Raw genomic sequence first — 22103 nt, forward strand, 5'->3', positions numbered from 1 at the left:
AAAGCATTTGAAGACTAAGGTGTTGAACAAAGGTAAAGCCTTAAATAAAAGATTTGTTTTGGCAAGTCATTCAGTGTTAAATTAATGGAGATTCTGTTTAAAATCGTGTCATGTACAAATTCTGCTGCAACGAACAGATGTGAAAACCCCATCTAGCTTACCTATACTATAGAACCCAGCTTCAGCAAGTTGCTCTTTAACAACTGAGTATCTCCAAGTCACAAATGTCTTGATCCGTGCTTCATATTCTGCCATAGATGGATTTCTTGGGTGATCTGCATCGTTTAAGCCACTCCTGCCAACCTCAGCAAAATTAGATTCACTTAGGACACTTCCAACAACATGGCTAAGGACAAAAAAGCACCTAGGAAAATGCTTCTTATGTTCTGACCAAGCTTGATCAAAAGGTTCCCAGTTTTTCAGTTTTCCACCACAACAAAAGCACTCCACTTGATCATCAACACCCGAGTAATACAGCCCAGCATTGGCTAACTCCTTTGGTGTTAATGGAGCATAGGCTGGCCAGTTGTGAAAAGACTTTAACCTAGCTTCTTCACTGCACATAGCAGGGTTCCTGGGGTACATGCAATCTGACATGTCCACAACCTGCCCAGTTCTCAAAAGATAATCTGCACTGAGATCAGATGATCTGTCAAAAGAGCACTGGAGGGTTGAATTTCCAGAACAGTTTTCAACTCTGCATTGACAGTTTTGGAGAACAGGATGCATATCTTTTTTTAAAAAATTAAATTGAGCAATAAATTTGCATTTTGGGGAAATTTTTCTGTGTCTTCCAACTGCTGAGTCTCCATGTTCCCACCCTTCAATAGTTGCATGACAGCTGAAGCACTTCACTTTGTCTCCCTCTCCTGTATAAAAGAAGCCAGCTCGTGCTAGTGTTGATGCTGAAATAGGACAAAAATTTGGGAAGTTGGCAAAAGTCCTCAGTCTGGAGTACTCTTCAGCCATCTCTTGCCCATGGTCACAATCTGGTGTGGCACAAGCTTCAGAGTTATTGGGATTGTTACACGTCATCTCTTCTTCAAGAGTGGGGCTCTCAAATTTCCTAAATAAAATATGTTTTTTAATTAATAATCATAGACAAAGCAAAAAAACAACAGATCAAACATATTCCTTATGCAACCCCTATGCAAACTGTGGGAATTAGTGGGATCAAAATATTCATCCTATTAAACGGTAAGGAAGAAAGACTTTTTTTCTTTCTTTGTTAATAACATTTTCAAGCACAGGAACATTGCAAAAGAAATTATATGAAGACAGACAAGGAGTATTATCGTATATGAAGTTTTCTAGTAACACATGTTACGGATATCTCTTAATTGTCATCTGAATAAACAGTAAAAAGTTAACTGGAAAGCACATGTGAATAAAAAAAGTGTACGGACTAAGAAGAACATTCTTTTTATTAATAAGGCAAACATTACGAGATTAGGTCTGATAAAAAAAAATATAACAGGGATGTAAGGGGCCTCACAAAAGATATGAACGAAAAACTAAGAAAAGGCTTCAATCATGACTGTACTTACCATACAATGGTTACTGCTTCCATACATCGATTAACCCATGCCACACTCAGAATGTATTTTACTGCTCCAGTTTGGAAAGATCCATATTCAAAATCAGCCTATTATGTTACTCTTGTATAAGCAGCTTTACCTTTCTTTTTTAATTAAAAAAGTGCCCATCACACCAGCTCTTAAGTGCATACCATACATAAATGAAAAGAATTGGCAAATGTCAAAATAAAAAAAATACCCTGGGATTTTAAATTTAACTGTGAAGACAAACCCCAATTTTCCTTCAGGTAAAGGTCTGAGCAAACAGACTTTACATTATTCACAGAAGGACAAACAAGATCCAAGTTCTGTCATAACAATGAGAAAAGGCAATTCTAGTCCCAAGAGTCAGAATAAACGGACTCAAACTGAAGATGTCCTGCCTCCTCCCCTCCAAGACGATTAAATCAATGGACTTTAAAAGCAAGAGTTCATCAACTGATTTCAACTGTTGTGACAAGCACCTGAATATTAATATTTACTTTACTCTGTACAGTGTCTAAAGTTCAAAATACACCCATATAAAACAAAATACATTTGAAAAATGTTTATACATAAACTTATGTTCTGTTTCCTAGATATCCCAAATGTTTCATATGTTCAGCCAATAGCCTGAATGTTGCTACATTGGTGCTGTGCTGATACCTAGTCAAGCCTTAAAATAAAAAGGCTTGCAGTTTACCAATGAACCAGCCTGAACACTAGAGACTCCTGAGTGGAGTAAACACATTTATAGATGTTGTTTCAGTATAACAGTACTCAAATATTCAAGACCATTGATATATAATTTTTTAACTGGTGGTTTGGGGGAAAACAGGAGAGTGTATGCTATAAGATGGGATATGTTGAGTATGGGAAAGTTTTCTGAAAAATTCTCAACTACATTTGCCCTTTCCATTATATTGTAGCTATGGACACAACGGAGCAGTCTAATAAAATATTTAACTTAGCAACCAACTTTTCCTGGTACTGCTTTTAATAATCTTATATACATACTTATAAGAATAGCCATACTGGGTCAGACCAATGATCTATCTAGCCCAGTATCCTCTCTTCTGACAGTGGCCAATGCCACTGCAGAACTGTAAGCGTAGAGAAGCCCTGATTAACCAACCCCAATGAGCAAGAAGTAAGAGCGCAGAGGCAAGTGTGGGTGGGGCCTAGCCTGAAGACTCAAGTGCTTGTGGGCTCTCAGACTGAGTCTGCAGACGAGATCACTACAGCTGTGCTGCTATAGTGCCATAGTGTAGATGCTTCCTATATCGACAGGAGGGCCTTTTCCATCAATGTAGGTAAGCCACTTCTCTGAGAGACAGTAGCTAGGCTGATGGAAGAATTCTTCTCTCAACCGAGCTGCATCTACACAGGGAGTTAGGCAGACCTAACTACGATGCACAAGTCATGAAATTTTCCACAGCCCTGATCGACGTAGGTAGATACATCTGGCCAAGACTATGTCTACTTAGGAGTTGGAAGGTGTAATTTCTGGCTTGAGTAGACAGACCCACTCTAGCTCTGGTTCAGCTAGTGAACTAAAAATAGAAAGGTAGTCATGGCAGTGTAAGAGGATAGCTGCCCAAGTAGCTACCTAGCATCTTGGATGAAATCATACTAGTTAGCCTGTCTTACTGCTGTGTCTGCCCATCTATCTTTAGTGCTCTAGCTCAATCAGAACTAGTGATATGTGGACTTGAGCTGGAAATTACACCTCAAGTTCCAGTGTAGACATATCTTAAGACCAATGGGAGCGGGCAGAGAGAAATAACAAAAACTAAAACCCCAGGTGTTTAGGAGAAAGGGATTATCACAAAGAAAAGAGTCTCTCTCAGGGAAAAAGTCAGGTCCCCATTCCACTGCACTCTTTTCCATCATTTCAATAGTCTTGTTTGTAGGGCAAGTTATTTCAATGGTGTGAGGTAGACCATGACACTCAGAAAGGAGTAAGAAGAATCAAGACTTTAGGAGAAAAAAAGACAACTCAATCCTTTCCTACCCCTCTTTGGGAATTTAATTTTAATTTTATTTTATTTTGGAGAAGGGGGAGGGAGGTATTATAAATTGAGCTTTTTCTGTCTAATACACTTCTGAATGTTTAATCCTCAAGGGAGGCAGGCAACAGCAACCCTACTTATTCTAGAACAGGACTCCTCAAGAGGTTGCCTACTGGGATGCTGTCAAGATTCCTTCTCCACTCTGAACTCTAGGGTACAGATGTGGGGACCTGCATGAAAGACCCCCTAAGCTTATTCTTACCAGCTTAGGTTAAAAACTTCCCCAAGATACAAACTTTGCCTTGTCCTTGAACTCTATGCTGCTGCCACCACCAACCGTGTTAAACAAAGAACAGGGAAAGAGCCCACTTGGAGACGTCTTCCCCCCAAAATATCCCCCCAAGCCCTACAACCCCTTTCCTGGGGAAGGCTTGATAAAAATCCTCACCAATTTGTACAGGTGAACACAGACCCAAACCCTTGGATCTTAAGAACAATGAAAAATCAATCACGTTCTTAAAAGAAGAATTTTAATTAAAGAAAAGATAAAAGAAATCACCTCTGTAAAATCAGGATGGTAATCAGATTCAAAACACAGAGAATCCCTCTAGACAAAACCTTAAGGTACAAAAAGAAACAAAAACAGGAATATACATTCCATTCAGCATAGCTTATTTTACCAGCCATTTAACAAAAGGAAATCTAAAAGCATTTCTAGCTAGATTACTTACTAACTTAACAGAGTTTCTGAGACTGCATTCCTGATCTGTTCCTGGCAAAAACATCACACAGACAGACAGACCCTTTGTTTCCCCCCCCTCCAGCTTTGAAAGTGTCTTGTCTCTTCATTGGTCATTTTGGTCAGACATCAGCGAGGTTATCTTAACTTCTTAACCCTTTACAGGTGAAAGGGTTTTGCCTCTGGCCAGAAGGGATTTTATAGCACTGTATACCGACAGGTGGTTACCCTTCCCTTTATTTTTATGACAGATGCGTACTTCAATCTTAGATTCTGAGCCCCTAAGGAACACTGTAGCCCTCTTCAGTTTCTTTCCCTCCCACACTGACATTTAGCTCAAGGAAGCATGAAGTAACAGCTCAAGATTCAAGAGTAACACTTCTAGATCCAGAATCTTTTCAACCAGCAATGTCACTGGAGTTGAGAGAAGTATGGAGGATAGGGAGAAAAGTCCTCTAAACCCACAAACCAGCCCCAGTCTTCATCAGCTGCGGGTTCTCACCACTTGTGTTAAATTATACACAAATTATTCTTTAATCCCTGGAATTCTGTAATGGAAAGACCAGACATGCAAGTACTTAGGAGTGTGCTGAATTCATTATATTCAGTAGCCCCATTAAAAATCAATGGGGTTTCTTACAGTAGTAAAGTTAATCATGGCCATAAGCACCAACAATGACAGACAATGAATTTTAATTCTTGGTTTCTTACTTCACCTAGCACCTTATATATCACTGTTTATTAGCACTAGCCATTAAAATATGTAAGAAATTTTTTTACCAGATTACTACAATAAAAATGGCACATTTTGAGAATGAAAAAATAAAGCCAAACTTATAAAAGTCCACAAATATTCCTGTAGTTTGACAAGTCAACCACAAATACAGGAGGCCTACTCCTATTCATTTGGCCACATCCTATCATTACAAGAGTGACCAAATCATCAGACGCTGTAGTTAGAGGATCTTTTTTGGTTTGGTTTGGTTTTTGCAAGGAGTAGATAGTTCTCAACTCCTACTGATGAGGGTTCTCAGCAAGACCCAAGATTGGGTAAAAAGTCAGGGCCTAATTCTGAGAACTCTCACCAGAGAAGTCACTATTCGCACAGTCTCAGCTTTTGAAGGATCTGTTCCCTATTGCAAAGAGAAATGCTTTAAGTGAATGAATAAATACTAAATTATTAGTGTGTTTTTATAAAGGTCAATGAAGTATTTAAAACTCTCAAAGTGAATTAGCTTTAGTCTGAATTGGACAAGAAAAAAAGTATAGAACTCTTCTTCCTAGGATACCAATTTACCAGCTGGCATTGCCCTGTTATGTGTTTCATACCAATAAGATACATAATGCAAAACAAAAGGATGGCAACTGATATTATATATAGTCAATACTTACTGTGCTCAAACTTTAAAAAAAAAATTTCTCCATACTGACAGCAATTACTGGCATAAAAGATTTTGGTTCAATGCTACATAAAAACCACAAACTTTTATATCTGCTGCATGCAGTGAAAAAGCAGCTTTCACTGCGGAGACAAAGATGAGAAAAACTTTTAAAAACTAACTCAAAAGACATCTAACAAAAGTGTGCCTTTAGCGGTCGGTTTTGTTGTTTCCCCCCTTCTGTATTAATATTCATTACATTTTTAAAGGACAAAACAGATTTTATCATTTAACTTGGTTATAGACTACTGTACTTAACAACCAAAGGATGAGGAAGAATCTTTCAGAAAGTTCAGAGGTGAAAAAATAATATTTTTGCACCCAGAGACTACCGTTTGCATTGTCAAAAAGACACAGGTAGCTGCCCAATAAGCACATTAAGAAAATAAAAGGAGTGGGAGACCAGTTCTGTGTTTACAAGGTGTAAGTCACAGGAACAAGACAATTTGAGTGTATCAGTATGGTTCTAAACCCTAGATTTAATCACTGGCAATTATATACATAATGTAATGACCTCTAAGATTAATAATATGGATATTTTATACCTTACAGAGTAGCTGTCTTTCTATTTGTCTTTAAAGAGCTACATCAGCTGATTTACAGATCTGACCTAGATAATTGTTTAGATGTTTGAAAGGCAAGGGCCTTCAGTAATTATACAGAGCATCTGTGGAATCCATTACCTATGGTCTAGAGAGCCAACCCCCGCTTTTTTTAAATAATCAAATGTGAAAAGGTTTGTGTTGATAGTACTTTAAAATTCAAGGTTTTTTTATTTTATTTTATTTTTTTTAAAGTGCTTCAGAATTGTTTCTGTGAAGACCCCTATATAAGCTTATGGAGGTGGTATTATTACTACTAGAACACATTCATAGAATGCATTATTTATTTTTACTATAGTAGCTGTAGATATATGCAGGCAAGAAAAAGATTATTCCTGAAAAGGCTTTCCAAGGGAGTATATAGTTTAAGGTGGAAACCTCAGAAATACTGAAAAATGTGGACCTTAAAACACACAATGCTGGCAAACAAACATATCTAGAGACTACACGTTCAAGATTTCAACATTATGTATAAATAAAAGCATCTTGTTTTATTTAAATGGAAGGTGAAATGGGAAACAGTAAATTAAAGGTAGGTATACACTCAGAGGATACTGGTGTCTTTCTGACAAATTGTAAAGTTTTCACATATAGCTCCTTTGGTATCAAAGTAATGGTTCTAAAACCCTTTTTCTGGACTGCCTCACACAAAATGGCTGAAAGGTCATCTCATGATCACCATGGGGTTTAGAGCACAGGATGATTTTTTTCAGCCATTTTGTGGGAAGCAGATCAGGAAAGGTGTGGGGCCAGGGGCTGCTGTTGGGTTGAGCAGGGCTCCTTCTTAATTTACTGTTTCCCATATCTCTGGCATTGACTCAGAACGAGGGCAGGAAAATTGCCATTCCAAGGTGCTGCAAAGCCAGTTCTAAGGCCTTACTGCTTCCTCTGCTCCAGAGCCGAACCCTGGGTAGGAGTTGCAGATGTACAGAAAGGAGCTGCTCTTAGGGTGAGCAGACAGCAAGTGTGAAAAATCGGGACAGGGCCAAGGGGCAATAGGAGCCTATATAAGAAAAAAACACAAAAATTGGGACTGTCCCTGTAAAAATCAGCACATCCGGTCATCCTAGCTGCTCTAGAACTAAAAGGAGAATAGGAGAAGTAGCAGCCCAGTAGCAGCAGGATCTCCTGCCCAGTCTCCCACTGGATCTTAGAAGTACAACAATATTGTAGCTCTTAATTGGTGGGGTGCAATCCATCAGGCAGCCTTTCACGATTCGCCAGTTGAGCAGCATGGTCACAAAGCGTGTCTTTTTTATCCTTATTACTATTAAACCGATTTAGTATTTTATAGTACAAACCAACAAATTGAATGATATAGGTTTAAGTAATATCACTTCCTATACAGCCATCTCTCCTCTTTGGAAGAAAAATATCCTCCTCCTCCCCCAGGAAGGGTTAGTTTTATATATGTGGTTCTAAAATGACAGCTCCAACTCTGCTATGAACAAGCAGATCAGGAAATTAAACGAAAAGATCCTGTTTACACTCTAAAGATCCACTGGAGGGAAGGAGCCAGCACTAGAAGTTACATGGTTCAAATCTACTATATTTATTAAGTACACTGGAGAGGGAATCACCATCCCATGGAAACACTTTGGGAGATTACTAGGGCGGGGAAAAGACTGCTCCGACAGTTCCCTTGCAGAGGTGGGTTTTTTTTTGGGGGGGGGAGGGGAAGGAGGGGGTCAGGAAAGTGGGTTTTGCCCTCTCCCAGTGGAAGTAGTAGGGCTTTGGTCCCAAATCTCATAGTTCTCATTAGTCCGACCTTTACACTGGTTTGTGGATCCTTGCCTCACACTTCATCTCTTAGGTGTTCATCTACCGCAGTGATGGGCATATGGCCAGGCGCTCCCTTGTCAGCAGCTGCCTATGGAGCCCTTCAGCAAAGGGCTCCACAATGCAGAAACAGTTATAGAATATTTTGCACAGAATCTCCTCCTGATGCGAGGAGAGAGAGGGAAGAAAACATTACACACTGAGCAGTAACTCAATGTCTGTATTGAGCTCAGCTTGTTTCACTTTCATTTACATTCAGTTTCCAGTCAATTTCATGTTCTGATTCTTACACTAGCACAACACTGCAATGCGGGGGCTTCTAATACAAGGGAATGTTTAAATCCAAACAAAATGGGGAAAAAACTATTTAAAAAAAATCCTTTAAAAGCATTAGGGCTAATAGATTTTTTAAATAGAATAGGACTGTTAACTCTAAACTACCTAGTAGTGTCATCTTAAAAACTATTCTACTTTTGTAAAGTGATGCTTTATTGCAAGTTAATTGATTCCAAGGTGTGCCACTTCTAAAAATAGTTTTAATATAAAAGTAAACATTTTATTTTTAAGTAAGCATTGTTTTTGTACCATTATACTAACATTGTTATGTGACCACTGTAGGTACACATATCTTTCCTCCCAAAATTTCTCTCCTCCCAAAATGTCCTAAATACAATTTTAAATAGAAGGCAAAGTGATTGAGGGAAACAATTCCCAAAGTGCAACATTTTTAAAACTCCAGCTATAGATGTTCTGAAGTACAAAAGCCTAGTCCAGCTAATCTTGATTAATAAATCTGACCATGGAAACCTTTTATCACTATGACTGCAGTCAGCTGCATCTTTTCAAGCTCAGCATTGTCCTCTTCATGATGTGCTGATCAGTACCAGACACAAAGAGATAACTACAAAGCTGGTGTAATTGAATGCAACTTCACTGATGTCAAAGTACTTGCTTACACCACATCTGAATTTGTCCTAATAATCTAAATATATTAGTAAGACACTAATTTGGCAAAGAAACATGGGTTCCTGAAAAAGGTCTAGGCCCTCCAATGAGCTCTATGCAGGTAGACCCCTGTGCTTGTACACTCATTACAGAATCAAAACCTAGCTCTCTTAGTTCCTTTCTGGATTCTTCTGCTGAAAATCTATTCTTCACAAAAGCAACATATGGATGAGAGTTGACAACATATTTTTTCCTTTTACAAACGCAGAATACTGACAAAGCAGGGTTTAAATAACTGGCATATGTTAAAATTCACTGATAACCTTTCTATAGCACTTTACATTCCAAGGACCTCAAATGCTTTCCAAACTATACACCACACAGGTTTAACTTTAGCAGTGGCTTGCAAGTATCCAAAAACTGACTTGCACTTCTTCCCCTCCCAGTCACTCCTCACATTTTAAAAATGTAGATTGGACAAGCTAAAGTATCACATGGGTGATGCTACAACTGGCACACAATGCTTCCCTATTAAGAGCAATAACATTGGATTGATGTTATTAAGCCCAGCCAGGCTTATGCCAATTTTACTCTAGTGATGTGGCTGTTACTGCTTCTGTGGAAGAGACATGTAATAACAGACATGATGCTGAGGAAGAAGGAAAAAATGGGGGAGAAGGACACAGACAGAGATGATGATCAAAACATAGCTGGACTGCTACATTTTAGGATGGAGAATGTATTTCATACTCTTGTCTATCAGCCAATTAGACTGGTAGTCAAAATAAACAGAGGCATTTAAATCTAAAATTTGTATTTCTCTCCATTTGAATGTGCATGCAGGGGAAACGCTCTCTAACACAATTTAATTCCAGCACAGAATACACAGATGAATCACTTTACTCACATTGGCGAGGGAGCAAGAAGTAGCTGTTTAAATGGTTCACAACAATACTTAAAAGAGTAACAGGGGAAAAATCATATGTAAATACATTTTAGGAACAACTGAGGTGGACAAATTGCAATTCTTTCATTGATTTAGAATTTTAGCCAGAGCATCAAGGCTTACACCCTCACTGAAAGCATAACGGGAACTTTAATGATACGTTATCAGGATCTTAGTTTTATATCTCATTCAAAAGCATCTCAAAACAGACCTGTGTCACCACCACGATGATGGGACACTGATTCAGAATTAATGCATAGAGAAGAGTGCTACCTATTCAATCACCAATATTATCTAGAGCAGCATCAAGCTTTGCTTTGGAAATGTGCCATCTTGATTTTAATATCTCATATTGCCAAAATAATATTCCTATATTATTCAATGTTTTTAATACAATCATTATTACTGATAAAATGGTCAAGACTTCAACCAACATATGCAGAATGCTTTATCACATAGTAATTGTTAATTACACTGGCTGCCTGTTGCTTCACACCTTCTAAAGTAATGTTTCAAAGGAAAAGAAGAGATGGTTTCCCTCACATAGAGAGACTATCTTCCATTTGCAACCTTCCAACTGCCCTCCCGCCCGCAAAATCACTGCCGCCTATATCCTACAGCAATGGAGGCATTAAAATACCTCACAGATACACTGTGATATATTCCATCCCAATAAGACTCAATATGACACCCTACTTAAAAAACTGTCCTTTTATCTTTCTTTGTATTTTTATCCAATGGAGAAGACAGTCATAACACCTCAAATTCCATCAATTTCAAAACAAGCCACGGTCATTATAGTAATTTCCCAGATACACAAAGCACTTGCTTTGAGCCTGGTACTCATGAAATATAAAGTCCAGTGCATTCCATAAGACTGTTTAAATTTTTAAAGTAATTTGTAAAGTAATCTTTTTACATGGAAAATTAAAATGGTATTGTTAAAAAATGTCTATAAAAGCTATCCATTCTAACATGTAATAAGTAATTCTGTATTATTCAAACTAAACAAGATAAATATATTATGCTACAATAGCATAACAGTATTAAAAGAAGCACAATTAGTGAAAATAGTTAATTTAAAATATATTAGTAAGTTTTTGTTGAGACACAGATTAAAAAAAGAAAACAGACAAAAGATACCCATCTAACAGCTATGTCATAACACTTTGCAGCATAAACAGCAACCAACCTGAGTTCAATGAGTTTATACGTACAAGATAACTAGACTTATTTTAAATTTTGCCAGATTATTTCATCGTCACATATTTATTAAAATTCACAGTAATCAAGATGTTTAATTTTTATTAGCCTGTATCTATATGCTATCTAAAGGGTTTTTTCACAATTTCTGAGCATAAAATATCTTCTCTTGCATGCACTGAACAAAGTCTATTTTAGAATGAAGCATTTCCAGGAGCAGAGTCATGATTAATCCTGTTTTTAACTATCTTAAAGTATTAATCAGAAGATATCTCCCCCTTTTACACTAATCTAGCAATTTGCAGAGCCAGCTTGACTACAACATTTCATTCACATCAGGTGACAGAAGACAAGAACTCAATAGAGGATCATGATGTCAGCAAATATTAAAGTATAAAGAAGAAGAAAATAAAATTATTTAAACTGAAGGACTATAAACTCTGGTTATTCATATGAAACAAGATTGCTCTTTGCTTTAAAAGTAGCAACAGATATGATTTAATGTAACAGGAATGATACCATGTTTTCTTTGAGACACCTGAATTCAAAAACTGGAACCCACTCTTTGTTCCAAGTAACTTTTATTGGGATTAAGGATAGAAATAATCATATATCCAGGATAGATGGGCATAAGGAAGGAATTATTTTTATTTCTTTTCCTCTTCCATATGACAAGCACCAGGGTGAAAAAACGTATCAGTTGTGTCAGATGGATAATTGTATATCCTCATGCTTCTGACACAGGGGAGTATTAAATGTAGTGCTCAACAGATTAACTACAAGAGCAATGTTGATGCTTAATATGCACTTGATCTTGAAATGTGAGTGCACGTAGTGAGTCAACAAACAGAACATACTGCATCAAGTGACACACAAATTGTGCATGCGTCACTCATGTCACTTTGCTGAAGTTCACTCTGCACCTGCAAAACTGCAGCTAGATCAAGCAGGACACTGTTTACTAACTGAAATGGTACTTGAAAAGCTTAAAAAATGGCAAAGCATGGAATTTTTTTTTAAACCTAGTTTTTTAAAAATCCCACCCGCCCCAGGTCAGTAGCCATTTGAAAAAGCTGTATTTTATCTGGAGTGTTTGTTTCCTTTGTGTTATTTTATAAAGAGGGCAACATAGGTTAAACAAAGTCCTTTGATGTATTTGTATAGAGTAGGTGCTGAGTCAGTATTGTGACTTATCTGTAATTTATAAGAAAAACTGAACTCTACTCAACGTTATTCATCTGATTTTCAGTCAGGTCCTGCTTAATTTTCTGGCTAGATATATTGGGGTACAAGGAAATCAATTGACTTGCTCAAGGTCACTGAAGGACTCTGCTTAGAAGAAATTAGGATCCTGCTAGCTTCTATGCTTGGTTCTAATCACAAGGATTTGTATTCTTTCACCTTCAGCTCTAAAGTCAGGTGCCTTCAGTCTAAGAGGACCATCATAAAGATTCCCAGAATGCAATTTTCATTTAGAGTATTTCATTTCTCTCCTGAAAGAAAGCATCTCTCTTTTTATGGATTCAGTTTTCAGAGTTTCCTTCTGCCCTCTTAATGAAGGGTCTAGAAACAAAAATAAGTGGAACCATTAAGCAACTTTACTGTACAACAGATTACAAAATGGTTCCTAGCACAATTAGTAGGGAATAACTTCAATATTACTGCTTATTTCACTCAGTTACTTAGAATCTTACAAACAAAAAATTTTGTTCCCAAACATAGTTATGGTTGCTAAGTGACAATCACATAGTCATCTATCCCATCATTTACCAGATATAAGCATGCAAGAAAACAAGAAAATTAATAGTCATAGGTCTTGCACTACCCACATAATAAGCATCTTATGTTTAAGGTGTTTCATCACAACACAACAACCTTAATACTAATTATTATTATTTGTATATATTACCATAGCACATAGGAGCCAGGTTAGTCCAGGCTAGGGGTTGGCAGGGCAGACTTTGCTATGGGCCCTTTGCTAAAGGTCAGAGATGGAGGAGAGTGAAGCATGGCAAGAATCTACAACCATATCAATGAAAGAGAGGAAATATGAACAAATGAAAATATGGACAACTGTTTAAAGCAATTGAAAATGTTAGTGTCAGCCTCCCCGCACACTCATTGTCACTCACAGGCAATACTCACCATGGCTAGGGCTAGAGAGTGATGCTATGCAGAGGTGTTCCACAACTGAAGTGTCCATAAGCACATAATTAAAAAGTTTCATAGGAAAGAGGGAAAGGAGTTTTGAAACTTTCACTTTCTATTGTGATTGTAAATACAATGGATACATCTGTCTGTTTTATCTGCAGCTGTTGCTATTGTAGCCTTGAGGGGTGCCCCCTCCACACCTGTAGAACACCTGACTCCGATGCAGAGGAGAAAGAAGAGGACTAGGGATAATACATTCAATGAGATCCTGCTAGCCCATGTTGCGTTTGTTGTGAACTCAGGGCCTAGTGGGCCAACATGGTAGACAGCATGAGGAGGGATAGAAAGGAGAGGAGAAAGTGTATAAAGATCCAAGAATCCCATGAGAAGAGGGAGTGGGAGATGCATCAGGACATAATGGAACTTCTCAGGCAGCAAACACAAATGCTGCAGATTCTAGTTGACCTACAGGTCCAACAATCACAGGTCCAAGTTGCCACCCTTGCAGTCCGTGGCGAACTCCATGGTGGTAGCTCACTACAACTCTCAACAATCCACATGGCATCATGGGTTACATTCCTACCCCCACCACAGCAGACGGTGGACAGTAAAGTCAACCACAGCTTCACATACATCAACCTATGAAAGTCACAGTTAATGTACTTGTAGCCAAAATGGACTGCATTTCTGCATTGAAAGAGAGAGAATCATTTGCTGCCTTTCTAAATTTAAAGTTCCATTCAGTTAATTTATGTTTTGAAGTTTGTATTGGCCTTTTTTTATTTACACATTGGGTTCCCCCCCCCCCCCGACTGCTTTTGTCAGTCAATAAAATTCTTTTTTTTTAAATAATCTTTATTAGTTTACCACACATACTGAAGTATGCATAGCAGTACTCAAAGCATCCAGTACTTGTAAAGTGTCCAGCACCACAAAACTCAGAGGTTAGAAAAACACCCAATAATGTAGAAATGTACAACAAGCAAATGTACACTGCATAATTCATAGTTTCAGTTAAAAATAATGTAGTAGTTATAAATGTACAGCAAAATACAATAATTCATAGGTTCACTATACAACAATGTATGAATGTAGACCAAGTACTACACCGTTCCTAAAAACCCACAAACCTTCAGGTCCAGAGCACAGTCAAGCACAGCACATTAATGTGGCTGAGACTGTTAAAGTACACTTTCAAAGCCTCCCCCATGACCACACAGCTCCACACTGGGCTCTTGTAATGTCCCTGGTGTCTGGTTGGTCAAACTCAGCAGACAGCCACGCCGCCTCCACACCAGCAACAACTCCCTCCCCCGCAGCTGATACCATTATATACTAAAAATGTAATGAGCAGAAATTTAGTTTGTTTCATAGCAGGTTATGAATACAAATTATATTTTTCAGTGGCAGCACACTAAATCAGGTTGCCAGACACTGCAAAATAGATAGAAGAAATAACAGTGCACCAGAACGTGCCTGTGTTAAATCTAATCGATTTAAACAGTAGTACTATGGATGAACAGGCTTTATGAATTTGAGACACAAGGGACACAGGAACTTTCTGCTTTGCATAAAATGCACAGAACGTTTCAACTTCAGAAATCACAGATGAATGAATGGGATACTGAGCTGAAATCAGTTATGCCAAACAGAAACAGATGAGCTATGTTAACAAGTTAGGTGAGAATGAGACTGATTTGCTTTCAAGTTATTCCCATGGACCGTGAATCAGCTTTTAATTAGAGCAACCCAAGACAGACTGGCTTCATAAAGGGCTCGATCCTGCACAGGGTTAATAATGAATAAGCACAAAGCAAAAAGATGAGAAGGATTTAAATACTGACCAAAGTGTGGCAGCTTTATTAAAAGAAGAAGTAAAATTCAGACAAAAAGTAGCTTTGATAACAAAGGTCAATTTTATTTAACCCTTAAAATGATCTTTGTATCTAGAGATCACAAACAGAGATTGCTATGTCATGAATATATTTAAATAGAACTCATTATAATTTAAGAGAAAGCGCAATATCACTGCAAACTTTAAAAGATTACAGCATACCCATCCGCGTCTACAAATTCCTGATTGATCCTAATTAGGATATTGTACATAAAGTAATTTATTAAAACTGCAACTGTTAAGTACTCAAACTGAAGTTTGCTTTCCTGGTTAAGTAGAAAATTGTCCAGAACATGACATGAAGAAGAAAGTTGATTAACTGGCAAGAAATATGCAGCTTATATCCATCAGTCATCAACACTAGACAGAATTATGACTTCAGTATCTAGATCCCATTAAACACATTTTTTTAAATGCATCTTGTTGCTCCAGTTAAGAAAATTTTGGATAGTTTTCAAGTCCAAAACTTGATAGGGATAGCTCAGTGGTTTGAGCATTGGCTTGCTAAACCCAGGGTTGGGAGTTCAATCCTTGGGGGGGCCATTTAGAGATCTGGGGCAAAAATTCGGGATTGGTCCTGCTTTGAGCAGGGGGTTGGACTAGATGACCTCCTGAGGTCCCTTCCAACCCTGATATTCTATGATTTCTCTGGAGCCTCCTAGGTTCTCTTATAACAGTTTAATGTAAGTGGTACATGCCCTGTGTTACAATTTTCACTTCTAAAAGAGGGATTTGCTCCCAAATTTAGATTTGAAAAATTCCCAATTAATAAAAAGAGCTAAAATGCTAATGACCTTTGTCACCACTGAGGGTGCACTGCTGGGTGCTGACCAGCAATCAACAATAAATCCCATTGGACAGTTATGCAATGATAAAAAAATAGATAATAGAAATATCCTATATCATACTATTGTTGTGACTTCCCATCCCATATGATGTAATCCCTGATCATCATCCAACCATTAGGGCCCTGCGCAGATGCAAAATTTGTATCTATATCAAAGCTGCGATCTGCAAAAATTGTCCACAGATATATAGTGGGTATCTGCAGATTTGCAGGCCTCTACCAGTCATCATCCAATCACTTATCCATAATCAAATTCAGAATTAGATTAATTAATTGAGTCTCTTCTTCCATCCTCCACTAATCCCTAAAACAGGTTGCAATTTTTAAATTCTTGACAGAAAAATAGAGGAAGGAAAGGAAATTTTACAATCTATCTTCCAGAGGTCAGAGCTACAGAACTAATTTACTATCAGCAACCCTTTTCAGATCATATCTACTGGACAAGAAATCTGAATCAAAGTACATTCTATTCCCCACCCCAAAATACCAACTGAGAAGTAATCTAATTAATAATAGTTTCCACATTAATTTTGATTATTAAAGCAAAGATTTTAAAAACTGACTTGTAATTTTAGGTGCCCAATTTAAGGCTTATTAAAGAGATCTAGTTTTCAGAAAGTGGTGAACATTCACTGTGACAATGAGGGTCCAGACACCAAGGGCAGAACAGAGGGTTTAAACAAAAAATGAGTACTTGAATCAATTGATTCCATATTGTACTATAAATGTATAAAAAGCATAAGGACTCAGGAAAGCTTGTAATGCTCTCAACTAGATGGTCATTATGAGATATGTTTACAGTCTGTGGTTATGAATCTATGTATTTATTTATATATATAGAAAACTGGTCATAATTTCAAGTATCAGAGGGGTAGCTGTGTTAGTCTGTATCCACACAAACAACGAGGAGTCCTGTGGCACCTTAAAGACTAAGAGATTTATTTGGGCATAAGCTTTCGTGGGTAAAAACCCCACTTCTTCTAGCTTATGCCCAAATAAATCTGTTAGTCTTTAAGGTGCCACTGGACTCCTTGTTGTTTTTAGTCATAATATGTACAACTACCCCTCATAGTTGAATGATGAGCAGTCAAGCAGTGAGGGACACCTCCCAAGTCAGGTATTTACATAAAACAAGCTTCAGGTAACCATCCATTGTCCAGCCCAGGAAAAAAAGGCATTAACAGGAAGAAAGACATCCTGGCTACCAAGCCAAGAGGGAATTTCCCTACTCTGAATAACCATGAGTCACCAGGGATTTAGTACACACTATGTAGATATTGACGGGAGGGGTTCTCTGATCAGCGTAGGTAATCCACCTCCCTGAGAGGCAGTAACTAGATCTATGGAAGAATCCTTTCATCAACCTAGTGCTGTCTACACCCAGAGTTAAGCCAGTTTAACTACACCACTCAAAACCCTGGATTTTTCACACCCCTGAGCAATGTAGTTAATCTGACTTAATTTTCTACCATAGCCCATGCCTGGGAGGGAGGGTGGAGGGAAGGAATACTTTAAAAACAGGCTTGGGACTGCAAATTTTCATCCAGAACCTGAGGGATGGTCTGTACACAGAGGGCTGTTTGTGAATGCTGGATCGCTCCTACAATAAACGGGTATGCTGTGAAACTGTCTTAAAGTAATAGGTAACTTTATTAGGAAAGGGATTTTATCTAATACGAAAGTTTAAAACCTGAGGTTGCCTTTTATGTTTATTTTCTATGTAATTTGTATGTTCGCTTCTACTTACTATTTCATCATTGAATCTGTGGTTTTTCTATTAAATAAACTTTAATTATTTTCATCCAAACTGGTCTTTGGTGTGCAGCATGTGTGCCAAAGTAACCTGGTATCAGGAGGGTTGTTTCACCCTTCAGGGGTTATGAATAAGGCTATGTTTTAGTCACGGGTATTTTTAGTAAAAGTCACAGACAGGTCACTGGCAGTAAACAAAAATTCACAGCCCGTGGCCTGTCCATGACATTTACTATATACCCTGACTGAAACTTGGGGGAGGGGGTTTGCAGTGCGCAGCCTGGGTGCTGGGCGGATGAAGGTTTGTGGCGTGCAGCCCAGGTCCGCCGCTGGTGCTGGGTGGGGGAGGTGGCAGGGCAAGCAGGTTCCCTACTTGGCTCCGTGCCTCCGGTGGCAGGCACTGCCCCCGCAGCTCTCACTGACCGCGGTTCCTGGCCAATGGGAGCTGCAAAGCCAGTGCTCTTGGCAGAGACAGTGCGCAGAGCTGCCTGGCCACACCTCTACCTAACAGTTGAGCAAGGAGGATGTCACTGCTTCTGGGGAGCCGCCCAGGTAAGTGCCACCCACAGCCCGTCTCACCCCGTCCCATGCCCCAATCCCCTGACCCCTCCCACATGCAAACTGTACTGCTGCTGGGGGGGGCGGGGGGGTGCACAGTATCCCGAGAGTGCCCCAGCACTGGCTGGTGCCACTGGGGCAGGGGCTGCCTGAACTGCCCCGAGCCAGGCACACCAGCTGCTGCAGAAGTCACGAAACTTTCCGCAACAAACTCGCAGCCTTAGTTATGAACCAGAGGGGGAAAGGGCAACTGTCTGGCAGTTCAGAACTTAGGGAGGATGTATTTAAGGAGACTAGGCTGTTGATGTAAACCTGCAAAGAGTAACTGAGCTGGTGAGACCTTACACTTGTGGACTAGGTACTGGTGTCAGAGAATTAAACCAGACCTGCACACTATTAAGGCAGGCAGTGACAGAACCCTTTAGTGTCACACTCACATTCTGTAAATCAGGCCCTTTTCAGTATCCAAAATCACTGATCATTTTTTCAAAATGCTGGCCTTGAAGTCACGGGTCTGTTATGATGTAATATAAAGGTTTTACACCAACCAAATAACTGAACCAATTATGGCTAGGACACTGCTCTCAGTTTAAGTACTTAATGTCTATTCAAATTCATGGTTTTACTTATCCCATAGAAACCCCAAACCCACAAACATGTAAGGGACATATACAAGATGGGCTATTTCCCACCAGTCTACAGTAAATGTAAATATAGTAAATATTTCCTTGATATAAACTACTCCTAGTTTCCAGTGAGCATGCTTTCTCCATAGGAAAGACATTTCTACAGAAGTTGAAGTGTCTGGACTTTGTCAGAAAACAGAATAAGAGCCTGATAGAGCAGTTCCGTTCCTCAATGAATCACAAAACATAAGACAGCTTCAACAAGATTCTATGGATTCTAACACTATAGGCTGGCTTCTATATCTGCATATTATAGTACAACTAAACAAAGCACTTCTGGATATTTAAAAAGTAAAAGCCACCAATGCTAGGTGCTGTCCAAACAAATAAGAATCTAAATTATTTATATGCTCCCATTATTGTAGCATCCGTGCACCTCATGAACAATGAATTTCTCCTCTAAAGCTACTTTAGAGCAGAGGCTGAGTAGTCCTGAAAAAGGAATTCAGGGACCAACCAAGCCTGAGGAAAACACTTGTGCTGGATTTTATGTTTCATTTTGAATTCCTTTATTCCTGTGACTAAAGCCAAAATCTCTTGTTTTTGTTTTGACCCCCTACAACATGTCTGGTCTGTGGGCTAGTCTATGCTGGGAATTTACATTGATATAGCTACACATCTCAGATGTGTGGATTTTTCAGATATTTTTCAGATTTCTATAAGACAGATATAGAAAGCCAACAGAATTAACACCCCTGAAATGCCTGGAGGCAGTTTACACCTCTCTCAGGAGCTCACAAGAAATTGGGGCTCTGCTATTTGGTTTTACTCACATTCACAAGGCCTGGAAGCTTACTTTTAAGTGCTCTTAAATTTTACAAAACTAATGGATGAATCTCCAATACACCAAGTAAAGTTTCCTATTCCCAGTGGTGACTGGACAAGTAGATTTGTCAAGTGCTGGTTTAAAACATAATGGTCATGCCCCAATGTTTTTTGGTTGTTTACCTTAGGTCAGGTGATTCAGGCCTCCTGTTTCCCTCCCACAAGTGCCCTGAACTGGATTTTTCAGAGTCAGTACTTCTACCTGACAAGATACCATTTCTAGGGATTGAGCATTGGCCTGCTAAACCCAGGGTTGTAAATTCAATCCTTGAAGGGGCCATTTAGGGATCTGGGGCAAAAATTGGGGATTGGTCCTGCTTTGAGCAGGGGATTGGACTAGATGACCTCCTGAGGTCCCTTCCAACCCTGATATTCTACGATTCAAATACAGGAATACATTTTTTTCCCTTTCTTCCCCTCTGCTGTCTGAACTCATGCCCTCTTACCCCATTTCCTTGTCACCCCCCTCACCTACCATAGATGTGATATCAACGGATAGAAAATGTGACTAGTGCTTTAATGTCTAATGTTAGTTCAGCTACTAGTGAACCCTAATGGGACTGCATACCGAATTGCCGTGAAAACATGTCTTGGATTGGTTTTGCAGGTGCAAAGCAGCTTGAAATGAAGCCTACCAACCAAACTATTAGAAATCAAACCAGTCAGATAATGTTTGTCAGTAACAGAGATATCTTTTTAAAAGTTTCTCATATCAGTGGGAGCAGTCATTAGAAACTCTTCTTGCTTTTGCTTCTAAGAACACAGGGCAAAGTCACCAGAGTTCCGGAATTAGTGCTGGCCTGTTTCTTTGTTCACCAGTTTGGCTGACTTCTATGTGCACAGTTTTCCATCACAGAAGTAGTTAGTGTTCCATGAGTAACATCAAACAAAAACACAAGCCATGCATGTAGCTAGCTACAGGAAGCAAGTAGAAATCCTATAAAAAAAATCCAGATTAATCTTAGTTTACCGATTGCACCATATAAAAACAAAACAGCCTTTTGCAATCACAAAATGAAAGAGAAACTAACAGGCCCTGAGACTGCTAACATGGTACAGGAAAACCAAAACCCAGTTTATAAATAAATATATTTTTTTCAATGCCTTTAATAAGGCAGCAGGAAGAATAATCCATTTGACATTTTGACTTGGTAAGGGGTTTTTGGTATTTTTCAAGATGGCCTAAACTTGGCAGAATTGGAGTTCCCAACCGTTTTTGTTCCTTAAATGAAAAGCCCAACAAAACAACATCCTATATATTAGGATAGAAGTCATGTTCTGTTCAATGCTCTACAATGATAACATTTCCGGGGAAAGTGTTATTGTCAAGTAACATGCCAAAAGACAGGTGCACAGCCTGCATCTTTTTAAAAGAAGATGAGGAAGAATATAGTCTGTTTTATTAAACTGAAATCTCTCATATTAATAAACACTGACATTAAAAAGACAGTAAAACCCATATGAATATTTTCTAGGGACTTAACGATCTTAAGAGATAAAATAATGTAGGATTTCTAGTAATAAATTAGATTTTATGCAGTTCTATGTATCCCTAAAACCACATACAAGGACAAAATTAAATACCCTTAAAGGAAACACAATTTTACACAAACAGTTGGAAATGTGGAAAATTGTGTCAAAAGCAATAATTAAATATTTATTTAACCCATTTATAGCACATCCAGCACAAAAATCTAAACATCAGACAATAAACCCGTGAAATAAAAATCAAAGTATGAAATATTTGGAGAGAAAAATCAAAGAGAAAGAATGAATCAGCAAAAATACATAACCTGACTAGGCATATAATCTTGTAAATGGCAAACATCTCTCAAAAAGAAAAGGAGCACTTGTGGCACCTTAGAGACTAACAAATTTGAGCATAAGCTACAGCTCACTTCATCGGATGCATTCAGTGGAATTTTGCGGATACAGACTAACACGGCTGCTACTCTGAAACATCTCTCAGAAATAGCAGGAATCAGGAGAGTGGAAGCTGAGCCAAAACGAAGAAAGGATTTGGCAGGAGAAAGTGAGTATAGGTTCAAAGGACTCGAGAATTGTTTGAATTAAAATTTGAGTTACATTTGCAAATTGCAAAGATCTATATTCACAGGTTTCAGAGTAGCAGCCGTGTTAGTCTGTATTTGCAAAAAGAAAAGGAGTACT

General features: G+C 38.5%; 1 protein-coding gene across 2 annotated transcripts in view; it reads right to left on the minus strand.

Annotated features, from left to right (window-relative positions):
- The window catches only part of LOC119861110 (X-linked inhibitor of apoptosis), a 42248-nt gene that overhangs the window by 17030 nt on the left and 3115 nt on the right, over positions 1-22103 (minus strand). For both annotated transcript variants that reach the window (XM_038415648.2, XM_043492850.1), the window contains exon 2: positions 162-1066. In XM_038415648.2, the coding sequence (XP_038271576.1) occupies positions 162-1035 (874 nt within the window). In that variant the 5' untranslated portion in view covers positions 1036-1066. The remainder of the gene's footprint in view (positions 1-161; positions 1067-22103) is intronic.

This window comes from Dermochelys coriacea, chromosome 9, assembly GCF_009764565.3.
Source record: "Dermochelys coriacea isolate rDerCor1 chromosome 9, rDerCor1.pri.v4, whole genome shotgun sequence".
Taxonomy (NCBI): domain Eukaryota; kingdom Metazoa; phylum Chordata; order Testudines; family Dermochelyidae; genus Dermochelys; species Dermochelys coriacea.